This window comes from Perissodus microlepis, chromosome 10 (genome assembly GCF_051167445.1).
Source record: "Perissodus microlepis isolate ML-2025 ecotype Zambia chromosome 10, ASM5116744v1, whole genome shotgun sequence".
In the NCBI taxonomy this organism is placed as follows: Eukaryota; Metazoa; Chordata; class Actinopteri; order Cichliformes; family Cichlidae; genus Perissodus; species Perissodus microlepis.
In genome coordinates, this window is record NC_140470.1 from 8,806,294 (window position 1) to 8,826,722 (window position 20,429).

General features: G+C 39.6%; 1 protein-coding gene across 2 annotated transcripts in view; it reads left to right on the top strand.

The window, feature by feature from the left end:
• Positions 1–20,429, top strand: part of LOC146378762 (seizure protein 6 homolog) — a 90,514-nt gene that overhangs the window by 60,331 nt on the left and 9,754 nt on the right. For both annotated transcript variants that reach the window (XM_084941791.1, XM_084941792.1), the window contains exons 4-9: positions 4,498–4,690; positions 13,120–13,305; positions 14,260–14,428; positions 14,905–15,071; positions 15,162–15,356; positions 16,152–16,290. In XM_084941791.1, the coding sequence (XP_084797917.1) occupies positions 4,498–4,690; positions 13,120–13,305; positions 14,260–14,428; positions 14,905–15,071; positions 15,162–15,356; positions 16,152–16,290 (1,049 nt within the window). The remainder of the gene's footprint in view (positions 1–4,497; positions 4,691–13,119; positions 13,306–14,259; positions 14,429–14,904; positions 15,072–15,161; positions 15,357–16,151; positions 16,291–20,429) is intronic.

Below are 20,429 nucleotides of genomic sequence, written 5' to 3' on the forward strand. Positions count from 1 at the left end.
AGTGACCTTCTCTTCTCTAGTCCTCTCATTTTGATTTGTCTCTGGAAAAATATTGGACCAAGGGTTGGGAGAAAGATAATGCTACTAGAGAAAGTGCACCTTATCCAAGGTGCATTTCTTTTATTGTCCTGAGCTTATTTCATGAAAAAAAAAGAGAAAAAAAAAAAAAAGAAAGATATTCTTTCCTCTCTCAACATAATTCTGAAAATGGAACACATACTGTATAGATGGCATCCTGTGATAATGATGTGGTTGGTGCAGAAGTGTGCTTGGTCTGCCAAATCCCTGGCCACACAAATGTGTCTGCTGAGGCAGGGATTCCAGCTAGGACTTACCATAATACTGCTCTCATTACAGTCCAGAGGAACACGCATGTGTGTGTGCTCTTCCACACACACACATGTAAGTGTATGTGTGTGTGAGTGTGAGTGAGACAGTGAGTCCCTGTGGGCATTTGGCTGTAGCACTGGAGAAGATAAGGTAGTCTGATGTCTCCTGACATGGTCAATGATTCATAATTGAGGCAGGACAGCTGTTGCTGGGTGCACTGACAGGTCCCAGGGTGGATGACAGATGATAGGGCCCTCTGGGGCTGAGCTATCTATCAGTCCAAATGTTCTCTGTCCACTATCTGCTCACCTATCCTTCATAAGCCTCCCTGATATATGTAAACCAAGTAGTCACAGATCCGCAATCTTGTTCTGCTCACTGAATATGATAAGTTGTTGAAGTATCAAAGACTACTGTCGATACCATATCCAAGGTGAACATCAAATAATTAAGAATCCAATTTACAATCAAATTATCTTCTGTGTTTCAGTGAATTCAAATGCTGTTTTTAAACAAAGCCACAAAAAGCTCTTAAGCGAATATTAAAAATGACAAAAATAAAAAATGTTAATATTTAATGTTCTGCACCATAGACAAAGCAACATTTATAAATCAGAGCTTTTCTAGCAGGTCCACCACAAGGCCATGATAGTGAGAGTAGGTATGCTACGAAAGTGTTTGTTTCATTGTGCTCTGGAAGCCACTATATGGATGTCTCCTCTGTTAAGACACTTTTATTGTGAGTTGCAATAAAGGTGTCACAGCAAGTGTTAATCTTTTTTTAAGGCATCAACATCAAACGTCTGAAAGCCAGGACAAAACACATTGGTGACAAAAAAATAGAGAAGATATGATGCACTAAAGTAAACCAGTGGGATTATGTAATGTTTTACACTGTACAGTATATACTAGATTTTTTTTTTCTCATTTCAGAAGGAAATTATTGTATTTATAGCACAGAAAGACTTCTTATCTCATAGAATAAACTTTACATTTTGCATGTGCTTTTACCTGGAACAACTGTGCATCTGGGAATCGCCACTATCTGATTAGTAACTACAAATTAATTACAGTTTCCTCAATAACTGTAACTGCACAATTAAATGTACATAATAACACAATGCAGTTAAGATGACATCATTCACATCTGTTTTCTACGGCTCTCATTTGCTAAATTTGACAGGCTAAATTGCAATTCCACATTGACTACGTTTCAGTCTCATTCTTTGAATATATCAGTGTGACTGTTAAACTCAAGGAGAATTACTGTGCTCTCCTGTGAGCTTGTAGGGAGAATTATTAGGTTATAAAACAGTCAAATAACCTAAATAATCTGATTTCCAAAAACACTGTGCCCACAGCCTTGTCATTCTCATTACCCTTGAGGAATTGAGAATCTGATTCTAAAGTCACGTTTCATTCGTTTTATTACTCACTGTGACGCTCCTATTTAAGGCACATGCAACTATGCAACTACAAAAAAAAAGCATTTTGGCATCTTTGACCTGATGACTGACTGCTTGTTGTGCACCTTGTATCCCAGAAAACCTTCAGAGATTGGGTTTAAATCTGGTATTGATTAAAAAAATCAAATCAATCAAAGTGGCTGATCTCATGGATAATTCCGGAAGAAGTCACCTCTAAGCTCAGGCTCGCAGCGTCCATCAGCCTCTCTGCAGTCATTGTCAGCACCTCCTTGACTGAGTGACAGTTTGTCTACGTGACCAAATTCATTTTGCTACCATCGTGTGACTAGTACTCATCCTGCCCACTGTCTCAGCTTTTCCAAGCTGCTGCACTAACAATCCTGCAACACAGCCTAGGGCAACCTTTTTTTGCCTCGTGACATACCTAAAACCTAAGCCCACTACCTGTGACAGCATTCAGTTTCACATACTGTGCCGACCTCTTGAGTTTTATACATGGCTCGGAAAATGGGAAGATATTTCAGAAGACATTTATTTAAACATATGCAAACATAAATGAAATACAGTATATAAGGCAAAAGTTTAGAGTTACAGTAACAGTTTACAAAGTTTTACCAAGCTTAAGTTTGTGAACATCTCTTGTGTTGTTCTTCTTCTTGTGTTCTTGGCAGAACTTAGTCTTTTCTCATAGTTTTTCATAGTTTCTTGACAGCCACCTTTCCAGTAAGACTATTTCTAATGATGCTTTGACGAACAGTAGACTGATAAACCAAAGAACTAGTGTCAGATCATTGCTTAATTGTTTCTTGTTGCTTAAAGATGTGACTTTCAGATACAGTTCATGCGCTCCCAATAGTTTTTCAGCCTGACACTCCTTTTATCCTCCACTTGTACAGTTTCCTTTGAATTTTTAAGGATACACTGGACACCAATGCCATATCTTTTGGCAATCACCTTGTTGGTGCAAAAATACAATGACACAAACTGTGTCATCTTTATTTTTTGTAGATTCAACTAAAGACATGGAAAAAAATTTTGTTTTTGCGACATGCTACTAATAACAAAGGTCCAAAAGATATAACCTGTGAGTGTCGCTTTGCTAGGTTGTCTATTATGTGTAGACACAAAACAGGTTCATCTACTGATTTTAGGTGCCTCCTTCATGCTTGAATATCTCATAGTTCAGTATTAAATGGCTTAACAATCAAACAAACAAACAAACACATTTCCTCTGAAAATGGTCGGGTGCAAAGACTTGACTGAATATGAAGGAAAAAGCAGCCAGTGTTCGAAGAATAACTTTAAAAGATTTTTAGAAAGCCTGAAGAACTATTGTTCAAGACCACTTCAAAAACAAGAAAGACACGAGGAGTGGTTTAATTTTGCAGATTACTGTATAGAATTACTTAAGAATATTTAGCTGCTTGGCCACCAGCATCCTGTTGCGCTTCAGTTTTCTATGGCAGCGGTTTTCAGAGCAATGTCTCAGCGTACTCTACAACCTAAAGAAAACAGCAATTAGCTTTAGAACATAGTGAACCATTTATCAGACATTCACCGAGAGACTGGTCGAGACCAAAAATAGTGCTGAAAGGCAAGATTAGACTTGCATTTTCCAAGTGGTCAGAAAAAGAAACCCGACTATAACTGATGTGCACAACATGATAAACAACAAATAGAAGACACAGGAATTTATACAAGGGCAAACTGAGAACTAATAATGGGAGTGGAAACAGCTCTGAAACAAGAACAGGGGATGACAATCAACACAACGAGATAGGCGAGAAAGTAAAACTAAACACAACACGAGAGAACGCAAAAGGCAACAACTCTTATCTGGAAAACCAAGAGCTGACTAAAAATATAAAGCCAATTTAAAAAACTATCAAAAGTAGAAAAAAGTCAAATGATAGAAGAATATATATATACAGGACACAGGGGAGGGGAAGAAAATAACAAACAAGGAACCAAATAATTACGAGGACTCTAAGGTAAGCTAACAAGAACCAAACTTCAGCATGAATAATGTAAAACGCAAAGAACCATAAACTATGCAAAACGCAAACCCTGGCATCAAGACCCAGGGACCATGACAGACTAAACAATATGTGTGTCAGATGAGAAGAACAGTGAATTATAAAATCCCATCAACCTACAATGACATAATCACAATGTTCTAGCAAACCCAGTGATGAATGTACCATCTTTTATTATCATATAGAATGATGATTAGGATCTGTTGTTGGATTTTTATTTTCCTTTTTGACTTCTGCCAATAATTAAATAAATGATGCTCCAAATGTCATTACACAGACCGTTTTACTACATACAGTAGTCCTGATTCCTTTGCCAAATTTAGTTGCAGATTCTGAACCCAAGACATAAGGCGTTGCTAACAGACTATTCTGCAGGCAGGCAGAAAACATAGAAGAAGAGGAATTGTGCAACAAACCATTAGTGGAATGACTCAGATAGATTCTACTATTAGTCAAAAATATGTTTTCATCCCAGCTGCAGGTTATCAAAGAAATGAAAGCAAATGTTTTCTGAGGGGGAATATTAAGGGTGAATACATATGCTCAAACTAGTACTGAAAATAATATGTATGCAATGTAACATTTGATAATGTGTTGGTCTAAAAAGAGCCTTTGCAGTTCTGTTGGAAATTTTTTTTTTGTTTTGTGAAATTGCACCAGTAAGGGCTGTTGTTTAATCTTACTGCATGGATGTGTTTTTTTAGGTGCTAAATGTGAGCGTGTTGGAAGGAGAGCAGGTGACCGTGGAGGATACAGGAGGTCAAGAACCCTTCGTCCTTGCCAATGAGTCGGTCTTGATGACTGGCTTAGTGCTACGCAGCTGGAGCAACCAGATCTCTATCAGTCTCCGTAGTGAGAAACGCCGCAATTCAGCATATCTCCTACTCCACTACCAAGGTGAGCAGAAGCTATACATTACTAGCTTTGGTGCCACATCATTCAAACACGTTACATTAAACATGACAACAGCTTATTGTTAAGCAGCAGCTTTCTATCAGGTAATGCTTATCCTCAAGCAAAGATGGTGCAGAGCTGGTGAGAGGCTGCAAAATGGTTGACTAATTGCATATAAAATTTCTCTATTTCAAAACACTATCTGTTGACCTTCAGCTGGGCAATGATGTGTATGTGCCTTTTCCATTTAAATTTTTTCATTTGCCATTTCACGGATCACATTTGTAAAGAATCATTAAGTGTAATAAAGTAGTATCTGGTGTGTCAGCCGCAAATCCTGTCAGTAGAAATAGTTACTGTGTTGTTGGTGAATATAATGGCCTATAATTTCCAACCTCTCCCTCGCTTATTTTGTGTGTGACATTGATCTTCTATGTCTGTAACAATGTCTGTTTATCTTAGCAATCACACAAAGTGGCCGCCAATTACATGCCCCATCGATTTGAGCTGACGGTGGTCGCTGGTGGACAATTCATTCTACCACATTACTGTGGTACTTTCATCAGCTAGAAAATGAAAGGGGCCATCAGAACTGTGCGGCTGATGTGAGATAAATCAGCCCATCGCTGTTGGATGTTTGAATATCACTGTGAGGTCAGGCCGAATGATGACAGTGAAGGGTCACCACAGAACATACAGGGTGATGTATAGCTGGGAACACATGGTGATAAACAGTTGAAATATATATGAGTATTATTTTATATCAGTTGGTACACTTTTCACCTTTACCTGTCCCATTTGGATTTTGCATTGTTTAAACACCTCAAACTCAATTGAAGTAATGCAATGCAAATGCAAAAGTACAAAAAATAACATTGAATACATAATGTACTCTATAATATACAGGACATCCTTAAGTGAATAGCATACCTCCACCTTGGCATTGAAATTATGCATGCTGTATTTGCTGTAAAAAACAAACAATCAATTTCTATATTATCCTATATTGCACCAAAATAGGTCAACATTTTGCTGTGCTTCTCAGTTTTAACATTAGCAGGGCATTTTTTCCCAAAATTCCTGCCCACTATGAAAACAATTTAACATAATAGGCTTCCGTGTTATACTTCTTTGCCAACAATGTGTCAAAAAAATGATCACACATGCAGCCTTGTCCGTCTAAAAACCTGTTTGGTTTGAAAGTTGATGGAACAAATTCAGCTACATTAATGAGAAAAATACCAGGAGCAGATTTCATGAAGATTAGACATATCGGAGTCACGGAAGATATTTCAATTTGTGTTCTTCTGCTTTGCAAGCGGGGTATCTTCTTGTCCTTTACAATGGACTGTGAGAAATGTAATTGGACAAGCGTGGAGAAGCAGATAGAACTGTGGAGAGACGCATCTCAGCTCGTCTGTAATTAATATTTGCTACAGCACGAGCTTGTGATGGCAGACTGATGTATCTGTCTATAACAAGAGCAGTTTGACACTTGGAAAATAACTTAAAGTGTTTTTTTACTGTTTATGTTAAGAGAACATAAAGTGTGGGAATGAAGAGGGGCTTACCACTCTCCTCATATGTTCTTATCAGCGTCTTTTTCTCAATACACCCACATATGTTTGTGATCTTATGTAGAATTGAAAGTATAGTTAACAATATCATCTTAAGAGAATGTATGTCTCGATTGTTCAAATATTCTCCTTAAAAACTGATTTTGTTAAAAAAGGAAAAATCAGAAAAAATACTTACAGTTAGGGATTTTTTTTTTACTTTTTCTAATGCACAGATTAGCCATTACATGAAACCCGGTGACAGATGAAGTGAATATGATCTGATGTGATTGAGCAATCTGAATGAGCATCAACGACATGCTGTGGATCAAGCCCAAATCCATGGAGATTCCGGCCCACAAACCCACAGAACGCAAAAGAGCTTCTGCCAGTGCTGTGTGCCAGACTCTGCATGATGCCGGCGTAGGTTTCATTGCCATGCCGCAGTGAGTTAGAGCTGCTTTGGAGGCACAACAGGGAACGCTATATGAAGTTAGAGGTTTTAATGCTGGGGCTGATTAGTGTACAGTTTTGGTATTAATAATAAAGGAGTTGGGTCAATTTAAAAAAAATGCACACAACGAAATAAGCACCCACCAATACAATTTTTTTTTTCAAATTCAGGCATCTATTCTCTGTAGGATTAAACTGAAAACAATTTAATTTCTCAGTCAGGCATTGCTGTTTAATACAAAATGATAATGTGAAAAATTTATGATCTTCCTCTTTCAATGAGAAGAATCGGTTTAAATTTAAGTTTTAAAAAAGAAATTGCATACTACAGTGCAAGTAAGCATTATGACTTATTTTATCCCAAACCCACCCCTGCTTTCTGAAAACTTACTGCTGATGAGTAAAAGTAAAGCCCACCTTTCGGCTATTTTATATCTATAACATACATAAAGAATTTTGTCTGAATTAAATGTAATACTGATGTAATGTCTGTAATATTAAATGTAATACTGTCAAAGCCTTATTTGATTCCAAAATGTTTGATTGAAATTATTTACAACCTCTTAGCATTGAGAGGATGATATAATAATTGTATTTGACATCTAATGTGAGCTAGGAGTTTTTAGCTGTATGAATTAACCCATGCTGCTGATGGCAGCGGTGTTTCACAGCAATTATTGATTGGTTTTAACTTAAAACCTGCAACGACAAGAGATTTGGTCAGAGGACCCCTGCCGCTGGTAGCAATCCAGCACATGCCACCTGTTCTAAGTAGCATTGATAAGATTCTTGTCTCTAGTTCAAAGTTATTGCTTTTTAATGGCCTTTATTGAGCAAATGGCCATTTAGATTGAGGCTTTAACCAAACCACATAAATATCAATAGGCTATATCACCGCGGAACTATCGTCTGGCTTTGTACAAGTGAGGCACTTTACCAGAGACAACACTATTGATGTTTCTATAAAAGGTAATGCTTTGATGCACAGCCAGGTCATGTGGCTTAGATATATATTGACAGCCACACTCTCCCACATGTCGCCTACAAGCTGAGCGACTGATGTTATATCTGTATATTAAACCAATAACTGACTATAAAGATGACTAATCATTGCCATGGAATCTTTGCTTCTTGCACATTTTACTCTAAATGTCAGTGTAACACACAATGGATAATATTTTCTAAATATCGTGCCATTATATATAATAACAATCTACACTACATTCATTATCTGTGTTGTGTTTTCTGTCACCTCATTTCATTATCTGCTGCCTTCACTTTCATTTTCACTGCCATTTTTGATCCTATTCCAGCTCTCCACCTGAAGGGATTCAGGCAACACATACAGGAGTGTAACCGTTTATTAGAGCTAAATTGAAATGCATTTTATTTGTTTGGCCAAATACACTGTGGGTAACTGACTATTACCAGTTTCCTCAGCTCATCTATTGTGCCCTAGTCAACAACATTTATCCATCATTGGTTGAAGAGCAGCATTCTCAATTTGAAGTACTCAGGCAGATGAAAAATGTGCATACAGCTGAATGAGGCTCATTAATGGAAGGAATGTGTGAGTGCATGCAGGTGTCGCATCAGGCGTTCTTTTGGGAAATGTTTACTTTCTTTAAATGTTTTCCGAAGGTTGATCTTAAGTAAATGTCGATAGAGGACGGAAGAACGGGGAACTCATTATTGGATCCCAAGTACACATTTAGAGTTCCACATTTGAAATTCAAGTTTGTTTTTTGTTTTTTGTGCCAACATGTAGGTGTGAAAGGGCAGGAAGCAAAATAAAAAGCATACTTTATATTCAATAAAGACAGTACAAATCCACAGCTTGTGCACAGAGAAAGAGAATAAAAGAGAGAGTGAGTGAGGAAAGAATGGCAAGACAGGGCACTTGTGCTTTTTTGTAATACTGACAAAAATAAAATCCAAAAAGACAATTAGCATGTGCCCATGTTCCTTATGGTAAAAAGTGTAAAAATCCAGAGGTGTTTTGAGCTACTTTTCCTCTTCTATTTTTAATATTTACTAAAGTGACATTTTATTCCATATAGTGTGGCATTTTTGTCAGGAACGCTTCATTTTGACATCATCCAAACATTGTAATATCTACCGATCAGGCATAGCATTATGAGCACTGACAATAGTAACACTGATTATCGCTTCATCATGTCACCTGTTAGTGAGTGGGATATATTAGGGAGCAAGTGAACATTTTGTCCTCAAGGGTGATGCGTTAGGAACAGGAAAAATGGGTGAGTGTAAGTATTCAAGTCTGAAAAGGGCTAAATTGTGAGGGCTAGACGAACTCAAAAGTGGTCCAAAGAAGGAACAGTGGTGAACCAGGTCCTGGGTACTGATAGGGTCAAAGAGCCAAGGCTCATTGATGGAATACAACATGATCCGATCTAACATAAGTAGTAGTTGAAACTGCTGAAAAACTTAATGCTGGTTCTGATAGAAAGGTGTCAGAATACTGACAGAAGTGCATCCCAATTTGTTGTGTACAGGGCTGAATAGCTGCAAACCAGTCAGCGCTGATCCCAGTCCGCTGTTGACAGTGTCAACAAATGGGAACTTGATCATCATGGGGCGATCGTGGCTCAAGAGTTGGGAGTTCGCCTTGTAATCGGAAGGTTGCCGGTTCGAGCCCCGGCTCCGACAGTCTCGACCATTGTGTCCTTGGGCAAGACACTTCACCCATTGCCTACTGGTGGTGGTCAGAGGGCCCGGTGGTGCCAGTGTCCGGCAGCCTCGCCTCTGTCAGTGCGCCCCAGGGTGGCTGTGGCTACAATGTAGCTTGCCATCACCAGTGTGTGAATGGGTGGGTGACCGGATGTGTAAAGCGCTTTGGGGTCCTTAGGGACTAGTAAAGCGCTATACAAATACAGGCCATTTACCATTTACCATCAGAGCTAGACTATGGAGCAATGGAAGAAGGTGGCCTAGTCTGATGAATCACATTACCTTGGGAACCCCTGACACCTGGATGCACTATGGGAAGGAGGCAGTGTGATGCTCTGAGTAACGTTCTGCTAGTAAACCTTGGGTCATCCACATGGATGTTACTTTGACACGTGCCACCTGCCTACCCACTGTTGTAGACCATGTACACCCTATCATGGAAAAGGTACTCCTTGATGGGTGTGGCCTCTTTCAGCAGGATATTGTGCCCTGCCAAGAATAAAAAATGGTTCAGCACAGCAATGAGTCTGAGGTTTTGACCGCCAAATTCCCTAGTTCTCAATCAAGTTACGCACCTGTGGGATTTGCTGGACAAACAAGAGGGCCCACCTTGCAACTTTGAGGATCTGCTCAGCTACATCTCAGACTCAATAGGCCTCTGATAGCAGGAGTTAAATGTCAAAGGTCATGAAAGCATAATTACAAAAGACTGAACATGACTTGTTTGGAAGGCTTGCCAGCAGAAAGCCTCTTTTCTCTAAAAGACCATGGTAACATGGCTTAGGACTGCAAAGCTGCATCTGAACAATCACAAAATTTCTGGAACAATGTCCTTCAGGCAAACGAGACCAAAGTGGAAATGTTTGGCTATAAACCAACATATTCTAGAGTCATCTATCTAGCATTTAAAACTTGGCTTAAATCGTGTGACGTAACAGGACATGATCCTACGCAACGCAACAAATGCCCACAAACCTCGATGTACTGAAGCAATGTTGTAAAAGACAGTGGGCCAATTCCTACACAACAAAGTGAGAGACTGATAAAGTCATTCAGAAAATGGTTACATCAAGTTGTTGGTGCTAAAGATGACTCTACAAGCTATTCAGTTGTTGGGTGTACTCAGTTTGTCACCTACACTGCCTCTGCATTTTGGCATCACTTTTGTTAAAAAAAAAATACTGAGCCAGTGTAATATTTATGTCATTTTGTTCATCAGAGTTCGAGTTTTCCCTGGGTGAGAGTCTGCATTATTTTTTACCACAATCGTACAGTAAATGTGTGGTATTTAAAAGGTAATAAACAATATTTTAATGAGAGAATTTGAATATTCTAATGATACTTTTGCAACTAGCTTAAGCGTGTACTGTACTACTGTGGGTTTACATGAGTATTACTATGACTATTTCCTCCCCACTACAAGAAAACAATAACTAAAGACATACGCTTCACATCTGTTTCCTGTGGCTCCACAGCACCATCAGCTAATCTTCCTGGCTGTCTGCACTGTGGATCTATTATTTCTAATGGTAAAACAATCAGACTTTATGGCCCAGCACCACATCTACTGGAATGGAGGCAGCACGTAATTTAATACTTCAGGAATTGGCTCCACAATTTTTGCCTCTGGCTCTCCCACTGCATGCTCAATAGGGATGTAAATGCTGCTATGATAATGGCAATAACTAGGTTCATTGGAGCTAGTGATAAACTATGAATGGAATGGATGACCCAGGGGCAGTGTACCTCGTCCCTGTGGCTCACTGATTTACTGCAACGCAAAGGCCGGTTTCATTATGGTAGAAACCAGTGGCTTGTGTAAAAGAAACACATAAGTCAGTAGTTTCACAAACCTTTATGGCCGTTATGCATTTAGGGCTGTTTTCCCTCGAGTTCAAGTTCAAAGATTGATAGAATGACTTTTTTTTTTTTGAATAGACAATTTAGCTTCAAGGTAATGGTAGAAAACATCACTAAAGTGATGTTTTTTCATGTCCAAATGACTTGGTTGAAATGAAAGCGCTTCAAATCCAACCTCTTGCATATTGTCTAATCTGTTTGCACTGTTTAACCTCCACTTGCCCTGCTTTTGTGGAGGTGGGCCAACAACCCTGTCTATGAAGTGTGTGCTATTGCTATATACATGTGGCTACTGCTCTAGTACTAAACACACCATGTTAAGATGCCAGTCTTGTAGCTCTTTTATTGAGGATCCTGTATCTGTGCTTTTTTGTATTTGAACCAAATTAGACTCAATATATTGAAGATAAACCCATTTCTTGATGTAAACTTACTTTTTTGATGTTACGTAGCCATTTGTGAAATTATGCAAATATATATTAAAATTACGAGTGTTATACAATTCACTTAACTGTGAGCAAGCTACCTTTACCATATATTATCATTATTATTATTATTATTGGCCATTGTGCTGTAATTCAAGACTTTAAGGCTGCAAATATGATTTCAGCAAGACAGTTTTAACAAACACATGACTACCAGCTGCCCTTTGCTTTGTTATCGTTGTCTGTTAGCACTTGTTTAGCTTTTGCATCCGCTCCATTAAGCTAAAGCATGTTATACAAGGCTTCTAGCTTTCTGTACTTCTGCAGTCTCACAATCACACTGTTATTGTAGCACAAGCCATAGTGCGTCCAATTATATTCTGTTGTTCACACATTTCCAGAAGTTTAAAAGTTTTAGTCTGGTCATTAAAGTGCCTACACTAATGAGGTAGAACAGTGTGGTTATTAGACAGGAAGAGAAGGTTGTTTAATAGCTTCCATTAAAGACTTGGTTAGCTTACTTCATTATCAAAGTGAACTCCATGCCGTCCTACACCATTTATTTAAAAAGGGAACAGGACAACAATGCATAGCAAGTCTGGGAACATTGATCTTACCCCGCTGCAATCGCAAGTCTTTGACAACCACTATAGAGGCTATTCCTCAGCCTAACGTTACAGACCCACTATGATGTTCATCCGACCAACCATGCATCCATTTGTCAAAGTATCTGCAGCAACTATACACCAAACCACACGGTGATGATAATTACTCTAGTGCCAAGAACATGTCTCTGTGCATTTGCATACTGTTTGTACTGGTAAACTACAATTAAAAGATGTAGTGTATATAAACAAATCTGAAGGCTGGTTCTAATAACTTCTTTAACTGCATGTTGAAGATAAACAGGAAGACAGAAACAGATTCATTTGCACAAATTCACAATCATTTTGGATTTAAATATTTATGGGTCTTCAGCAGTGGTTTGGAGGAGAGACAACTTGGTCAACAATGAATACACAATGCAGAACATAGAGGATTATGTTGTGCAGCCAGTTAACATTGTTGGCAGTTTGGTCCAGGACTGGATTGTGCTCAGACAAATAAAAGGCTGAAAAACCCTGGAAAATGATTTTTCTAAATGCTAAATTAAAATAAATAAATAAAAATAGCTTAGACCAAGCATGTCCTTTCCCAAAATGATGCATTTAGTTATTTGCGCTGTGATTTCACAGCTGCTAATGGTGAAATCAATTACATTAAAATGCAATTACTGGTGTTATAGTATAAACATGCTTTGTCTCTCTGTCTCTCTTTCCTATCACTACTGTATAACATACTGAACTTTATAAATCGATACATTGCAACAAAAATTATCAAATTATAATGTATTCATAAGAGCACCTTCATTTCCCTTTCCCTCTATTTTTGACTCCTTCCTCTGCAGCCTTTGTGCTGAGTTGTGCATTCCCCAAAGAGCCTGCTGGTGGAGAGGTTTCAGTGACGCACCTGCATCCCGGCGGAGAAGCCTATTTCAATTGTTTCACTGGATACAAGTTGCAGGGTCCAAAAATGCTCACCTGTCGTAATGCAACCACGCCTTACTGGAGTGGAAAAGAACCCCGATGTGTCGGTAAGGCAAATTCGTTTTCTGGATAGACAAGTTTCAGGGCAACAAGACCCCCCCCACCCACCCAACTGATACTCTAACAATAAAACTGCAAAGAATGTAATTAAACTAAATGAAATCTAAACGCTATAACAGTGGGTTATGGGCTTATCCCTTCAGCTTAATTGGAATGTTGGGTGACTTGGTTTGATATTTAATTTTGCTTTGTAAACTAAATTACCTTCAGGCTTGTTGCCTGACAGTGAGTGTGAATACGTTCAAGTAGTTAACATTGACTGCCAGGCTTTCAAAGCAAACATCTAAGTATTGCTATTAATTTTAATAATTATTTAATTATTCTTATATTTGAGAGTTAAAAGAAAAAAAGAGTTAAGGAAAATAATTTGCAAAGTGAAACTCGCAATTTTAAACACACAAGCCTGTTTCTCTTCAGCTTTCTCTGAGAGAACAGGTGATTTTGATTAACAGAGCCTTTCACCGTGTTGTCTCCTACTGAGTCACACTCGGAGGGCAAATGAGCGTGTTTGCATGTGATTAGCAGCACAGGGAGCTGTTCTTTGGAGACGGGGCAAAATAAGGCCATTGGACCTGGCTGCCTTAATTAGAACTGGGCCACATGACTCTCCTTCTCCTGCTGGTAAAAACTCATCTGCTAGTTCCAGCCTTTCACCGCGCCTGCCTGCAGCTGTTCTAAACTGATAGTGTTACTGCCGCTGTTTTGCTTTTACCTTCACAAACAATCAGGCATTCTTAGACCCAGGAGAGCCGCCTGGTGTAGCTCAGCCACAGTCCACTGCATATCGATGCAATCTGTGCTCAGACAGGGACTTTTCTCCAAAATCCCCCTACCACAGTTCAAATCATTACTTTTTTTCATCAAGTTTTTACTTCCTACTCTTTGTCATTTTTTCTTTTCTTTTCTTTTCTTTTCTTTTCTTTTCTTTTCTTTTCATACAGCATCCTGTGGGGGAATGATAAAAAATGCCACATATGGCCGCATCGTCTCTCCTGGTTTTCCTGGCAACTACAGCAACAATCTGACCTGCCACTGGGTTCTGGAGGCACCTGAAGGCCACCGGCTTCACGTTCACTTTGAAAAGGTGGCTTTGGCAGAAGATGATGACAGGTAGTTTATGTATGCTGTTAAAATGAAAACACACATTGAGAATAAATGTGAGCATAGTGTGGAAATGTGAGTTGCGTCGAGCTTTGAACTCTGAATAACAGTATTCCTGCAGATGGAGGATTAAAATTCTCGAGGGCTATAAATGACCAAAATCTTTAGGGAGTGACAGATGAATTTGAAAGGACCTTTTATCATGATAATCCTTTAAGTGTGCTCTGTCAGGCAAATGAGTTGAGGGGACCAGAAGGTAGTGAGAGGTAGGAGACTGCAATTGCATTATGTATCCTTCTGTAACCACTGATCCATATGGCAATTGTCATGCATGCCCATTCACCTCATTACAAGGTGTAGAATGTTATCACAAAGTTATTACAGCTGCAGCTGGAACAATGAGCAGGTCTCGGGTACCTTGTAATTTCTTTCTTTAACATCTATTTTAATCCCATCAGCGCTCTCTCCCTGTTTTCTTTTTTTAGGTTGCTAATAAAAAATGGCAACAACATAGACTCTCCCCCTGTGTATGACTCCTATGAAGTTGAATACTTGCCAAATGAGGGAGTGCTCAGTACCGGACGTTATCTGTTTGTGGAGTTCACCACAGACGGGACGATGACCTCCACCGGCGCAGCCATAAGATACGAAGGCAAGCTGATGAGGCAGAATGCAGAGTTTGCTAATAATATCTTGCACCATCCTTGTCACTTATGTTCAATGTCATACACTCTGTCTGCAGCTTTTGCGAAAGGGATGTGCTACGAGCCCTTTGTGAAGTACGGGAACTTCAGCAGCAGCGATTCCACCTACAGTGTGGGCGCAGTGGTCGAATTCTCATGTGACCCTGGCTACACACTGGAGCAAGGCTCTGTGGTGATTGAGTGTGTGGATGCACAAAACCCTCAGTGGAATGAGACCGAGCCAGCTTGTAGGGGTGAGTTAACAGATGTCATGATTGCAGGGCATAAAAAAAAATAAAATAAAAGTGCTTCCACTGGAGAAGAACTTGGAGCAATATCAGATTGACCCGAGGACCCGAAGCTTTCATTGTCTGCTTGATCACTGCAGGAGTTAGTTTTTCTAATATTAAATACCAGTGACAGTTAACTATATCTTCCTAAGCTGCTTTCCTCTGATCCGTGATAAATTTTCTCTCAAAACTGTAACAACGATTTACTTTGAAATGTGCGCTCGCAGGGCAGATTTTCGAAGTGCTCGAGATTAAAGGCGCACAATAGCTGGCCTAAGATGAGAACTGCCACAGTTCACAGGCGACGCATCATATTTAATAGCGGCCCAACCCTGAGCCCTTCCCTTCCCCTCTCTGTTTCACTCCTCCCACATGCACATACACACAAACATGACATGCTGACCTTAGTCTTGGTCTTTAAAGCCTTCGTGGTTATTCTGCAACAGAGTGAAATTGAAAAGCTCTCCAGTAAAGCTAGCTATAAGAAAATTTAATTTCTGCTCGTATGGGTCATGGTCACCAAGTGGTTCAGTGTCAGTTTGCAGTTTTGCGAGAATCACACCAAGATGCTTGCACAGCACCTGATTTCAGCTGTATTTTATTAAGCACTAAGGTCTTGGGTATAATCTAGCTAGACAAAATTATCTATGTACCAACATATATTTTGAGTGAATTGATTTCTAATTTGCATCTTACTTTCCTGTATCTTCAAATCTTTTACAATTGGTTTTTTCAGCCTGTACCGTTTGTGTGTTGCAGCTGTGTGCAGCGGGGAGATCACAGACTCTGCTGGTGTTGTGTTGTCTCCTAATTGGCCCGAGGCTTACGACAAGGGGCAGGACTGCATCTGGGGTATCCATGTGGAAGAGGACAAGCGGATCATGCTTGACATCCAAGTGTAAGAGACTGCACCCAGGTGTAAGACTAGAAATCACTCAGGGAGGTCAGAGAGGATGTCAGGCTCCAGATATAAACACACACACCCCTCTTGGTTATTTTCCCATCCTTTGTCTCATCTACGCAGACACACTAGAAAATGCGAACAGGAAAGTGTTTCTGTGGTTGCAGTCACTAATTAGATTTTTTTTTCAACATCCCCTACATTAAGAATTCTGTGTTGCTTCCAGCTCGCTCTCTGACCAGATTAGCCAGTAAGCCTTCCTGTTCTCACTTCCCTGGTGTCTGCCTCAGAGTTGGCTTTGAAATGAATCTGCTCTGGCAGTCAACTACTCTGAGCCACTTATTCAGCCTACCCAACTGTAATTCAGCACACATGCACAGAGATGTCAAAACAGACAGATGCGCATACAAAATCCAGGCACACTGTTTCACCTTCACCAATCACTCGTGCACAAATGTCCCCTGAATGCACACACATTTTGTTTCAGTCTACACCAGTAATTGATCTTAACTGAAGTGAAAATAATCGCACAACCTTTTCTTTATGGTACGTGGAGCCTTTCTCAAAAACAAAAAACTCCGCAAAATTATATACCTTGTGCCACTGTCTTGTTATCTTTTATGGATTTATCCCTTTGCTTTGGTTGAATGATTTCCACAATATTGCCTTGCACGTGCAGCCTATCGTAAGCACCAAAACTACATCATAAGTGATTCCTGTTGTTGCCTGAAGCACTTGCAAACAAGAGGGCACAGAGAGGTTAAAAATAAACCAATGGGAATACTGCCTGAGGTTGTAAAAAAAAAAAAGTCGCTGACAAATCTCAACCAGTGGCAATTGCTAGCTGTTGGTCAGAGTGGTCAATTGTGCATGCGTGCATGAATTTGTTCCCTTCACTTTTCATATTTCCCATATTCATAATTCTTTCTGAACAGTGTGATAAAATGAGGACATAATTATGAAATGAAGTCTGAGGCTGTACAGACAGATTGCAAGCTGTCCTTAATAGACAACCTCCAGAACAAATCAAATCACCATCATTACTACAAATCTACCATAGTGAACAGCAGCCAGAGGTGGCAATCATGAAGCTTTTTCACTGATTTAAATCACTCCATCATTTCAGTTAAGACATTCATGGTCACTTTTGTGGATGCATAGGGAACAGTGCTCACTAGTTTAACATTCAGCACTAATGCACCATCTTCAGTTCATTATTGTACATCCCGTGCATTAAGTCGGTAGCGGTATAACTGACGTTTGGTCAGTTGCTCAGCATTTTATTATTTGAGCTATTTAAATTTAGATTTTTTCTTCTGTGGAATTTGTTTTAAATATGTTTTCAATAAGGCAGTAACACAATGTGAAACATAATAAAGCCGAGAATGCAGCTCTGAGTTCCTGGTGAAGAAAGCTCCACCACTGAAAACGATTAGTCATCATATGGCATTCTTATATCTGTGTATCTGAATTGTGCTACTTTGTTATCGGAGTGAGGTGGTCACAATCTACAACCAGTGCTGTACTGGTGGTTCTGTTGCTATAAACTGGGACTTGACTAAACTAGAGACTGTATTTTTGCTAAGAACTAAAAATATACTGATGAAAATAAACTAACCTGTTCATATTTAATGTACACTAGAACAACAGTAGATATAGTAACAAATACTGTGTTCCACTGCAATGCTCATTCATCTTTTAAAAGTTGCTGAACTAAGCATAAAGATACAGATTAATATCGCCCAGCTGTGTCGTACTGAACATTTGTGTGGTCGGGGATTATTTCTGCTCATGCCCAGTTTTGTATGCTGCTGCGTGGTCTAAATACGCATCATTTCCCAAACTATATCTGTCCGGCACTGAGATATGAGCCGTCACTCAAATATGAGCCGCAGATCAAAAGGGAATAAAAGCATTAGAGGAGACCAATACAAAACAATGTCTGAACACAGCACTGAGCTTTATGTGACCCCGCATGCCACTGTGATCTTTAGATAGAGATTAAGACCCAGTGATTAATCTCTGTTATTAAAAGTCAACCAGTGCACCTAGGGTAATAAAAAAAAAGATCAGAGAGGATTTTTTATTTTTTTATCACGCAGAAGTAAACAAGTTTGATTAGAGGTAAACTGATTTTCATTCAGTGCCCTCTTTTTAAATTGCACCATGCTCAAATTTCTTTTAATCCTGGCCACATGAGACTGTTCACTGTAAATTAATGGTGGTGTGGCCGGCTTTAGTTTATCTCAGGGTTGGTCATGTGTAGCTTTCCTGGCACTTGAAACCCACAGCTTGTCTGATCCCTGCGGACCCCACCATTACCTTCAAGTCTGGTCCGCTCTGCTTGAGAAAAAGCATTCCTTTAGGCTCGGCCAACATATAATTTGCATCAACGTGTGTTTGTGTGCATGCGTTTAGCATGTTAAAGTGACAAAAGGCTCTTGTGGATAAGAGTCGTCTCATTATAAGGGTGGGCACACACTTTTCCGCAGTAATGAGAATGTTTTCTGTGTTATCATTCATCACTGTGCCAGTGCTGGCAATTACAGAGGAGCAATGTGCATAATGAGGACTGATTAATTAATTTAGGCCAAACAGGAGGGCCGACTCCTTGCTAATTAGCATGGAGCATGGCTCCAGCAAGAGCCAGACACAAGGGGTTACAGCTGATATCCCCACCTGTGGAATATAGCTAGGTAAGTGGTCCGCGTGTATTTTAGCATTGAGCGTATTGTATCTGGAAGTGTGTTTCACCAGACAAAATGATCACAAAGTCTCTTTAACAGTGCTAATGTTTCAGTTTAGTGAGCAGGACTGGAGACTTTGCAGCTTGAACTTACTGGTTTTTAGAGTCCTCTTGTGGTGACTCTATACATGACATGCAACCTGCAAGTCAGCTTATGCTGTGATTATGTAGGTGCCTATTTTTTATGTTATTTGAACTGAGCAGAACAATTTAAATGTCAAATATGTATGAAAAAGATGTTAGAAGGTTGCTTTTGAAAGTATGGTACCGTGAGCTATTTCCATTCTGTTAGAGTTAATAGAGATTTGCTGTGTTCTTTAAACTTGACTGGTCAGTGAAGGTGACAGAATGCCTACAGGCTTGTAGAAAACAACTGTCATTCCCTCATCTGCAGAACTGAGCCGGTGGCATTGGTATGCAGAGGAGTTTTCAGAAATTGTTTTTCAAGCAGACCTTGGAACTTTGCAAACGCCTGTGCCAAGTTGGTGAGGGAAATGTTCAGTCAAGTAAGATCTGACTAAATTTAGTCAAATAAATAATCTTTTTTAAGTCTGTCTTGCATTCTCACCCGTCTTTGTTTGTGGCCAGTAGTAGTTCGTGACTGTTGTTTACCAACAAAGATCTCAGATGTTGTCGCTGTATTCCCAGAAACACAATATCTTTCTAAAATTGAAAAGAATTATGAAATCATGGATACAGAGCAAATGACTCAGGGACAACATATTTCTAAGATTAGTTACCAGTTTGCAAACCAGGACAGGACTGGCTTTTCATGACTTGGGGGCCATCTTTTAAGAAAGGAGCCATGTGGGATGACATTTGGATGCAGTGACTGCCAGATTGGTGCGGTGTGTGGCCGAGTAGCCTGCAGTGACTTACTACTCAGTGCTGCGGATGTCTGGACTGGAGGCATCTTGCATTTGAAAGGTTAGAGAACAGATGAGGTCAGTAGGGCAATTTAAAACCAAGGTTGACCGCAAGGTTCTTGACAAGGCAGCATGACTGAGGGGGCTATTTAGGAAGCCAGACGTGAGTGGTTTCAGTGCATCAAGTGGAAAAGTTATCCGCTGATGGTGCCCACTACAATACTGATTGTTTTTGGATATTACAACAGTGTTGAACATGATATCTAAGATCTAGAGGGGACCTAATGCTGCTGAAAGGCAATTTTAGATTTGACAATGCCTTTGAGCGTTAAGATATGAGACAAAGTTGTGCACCTAATTGTTTATCAGAACGTCAGCTATGGCACTGATAAATATATTTTGATTAAAACACTTTAAAGACCAAATCACTGCCAAAACTGTGAGGAAAGATTTCTCAGATGCACTGGTTTGCACAAAGGGGGCAAAGATCAACACAGCTGAGATGGAGCTCACTATACATCATT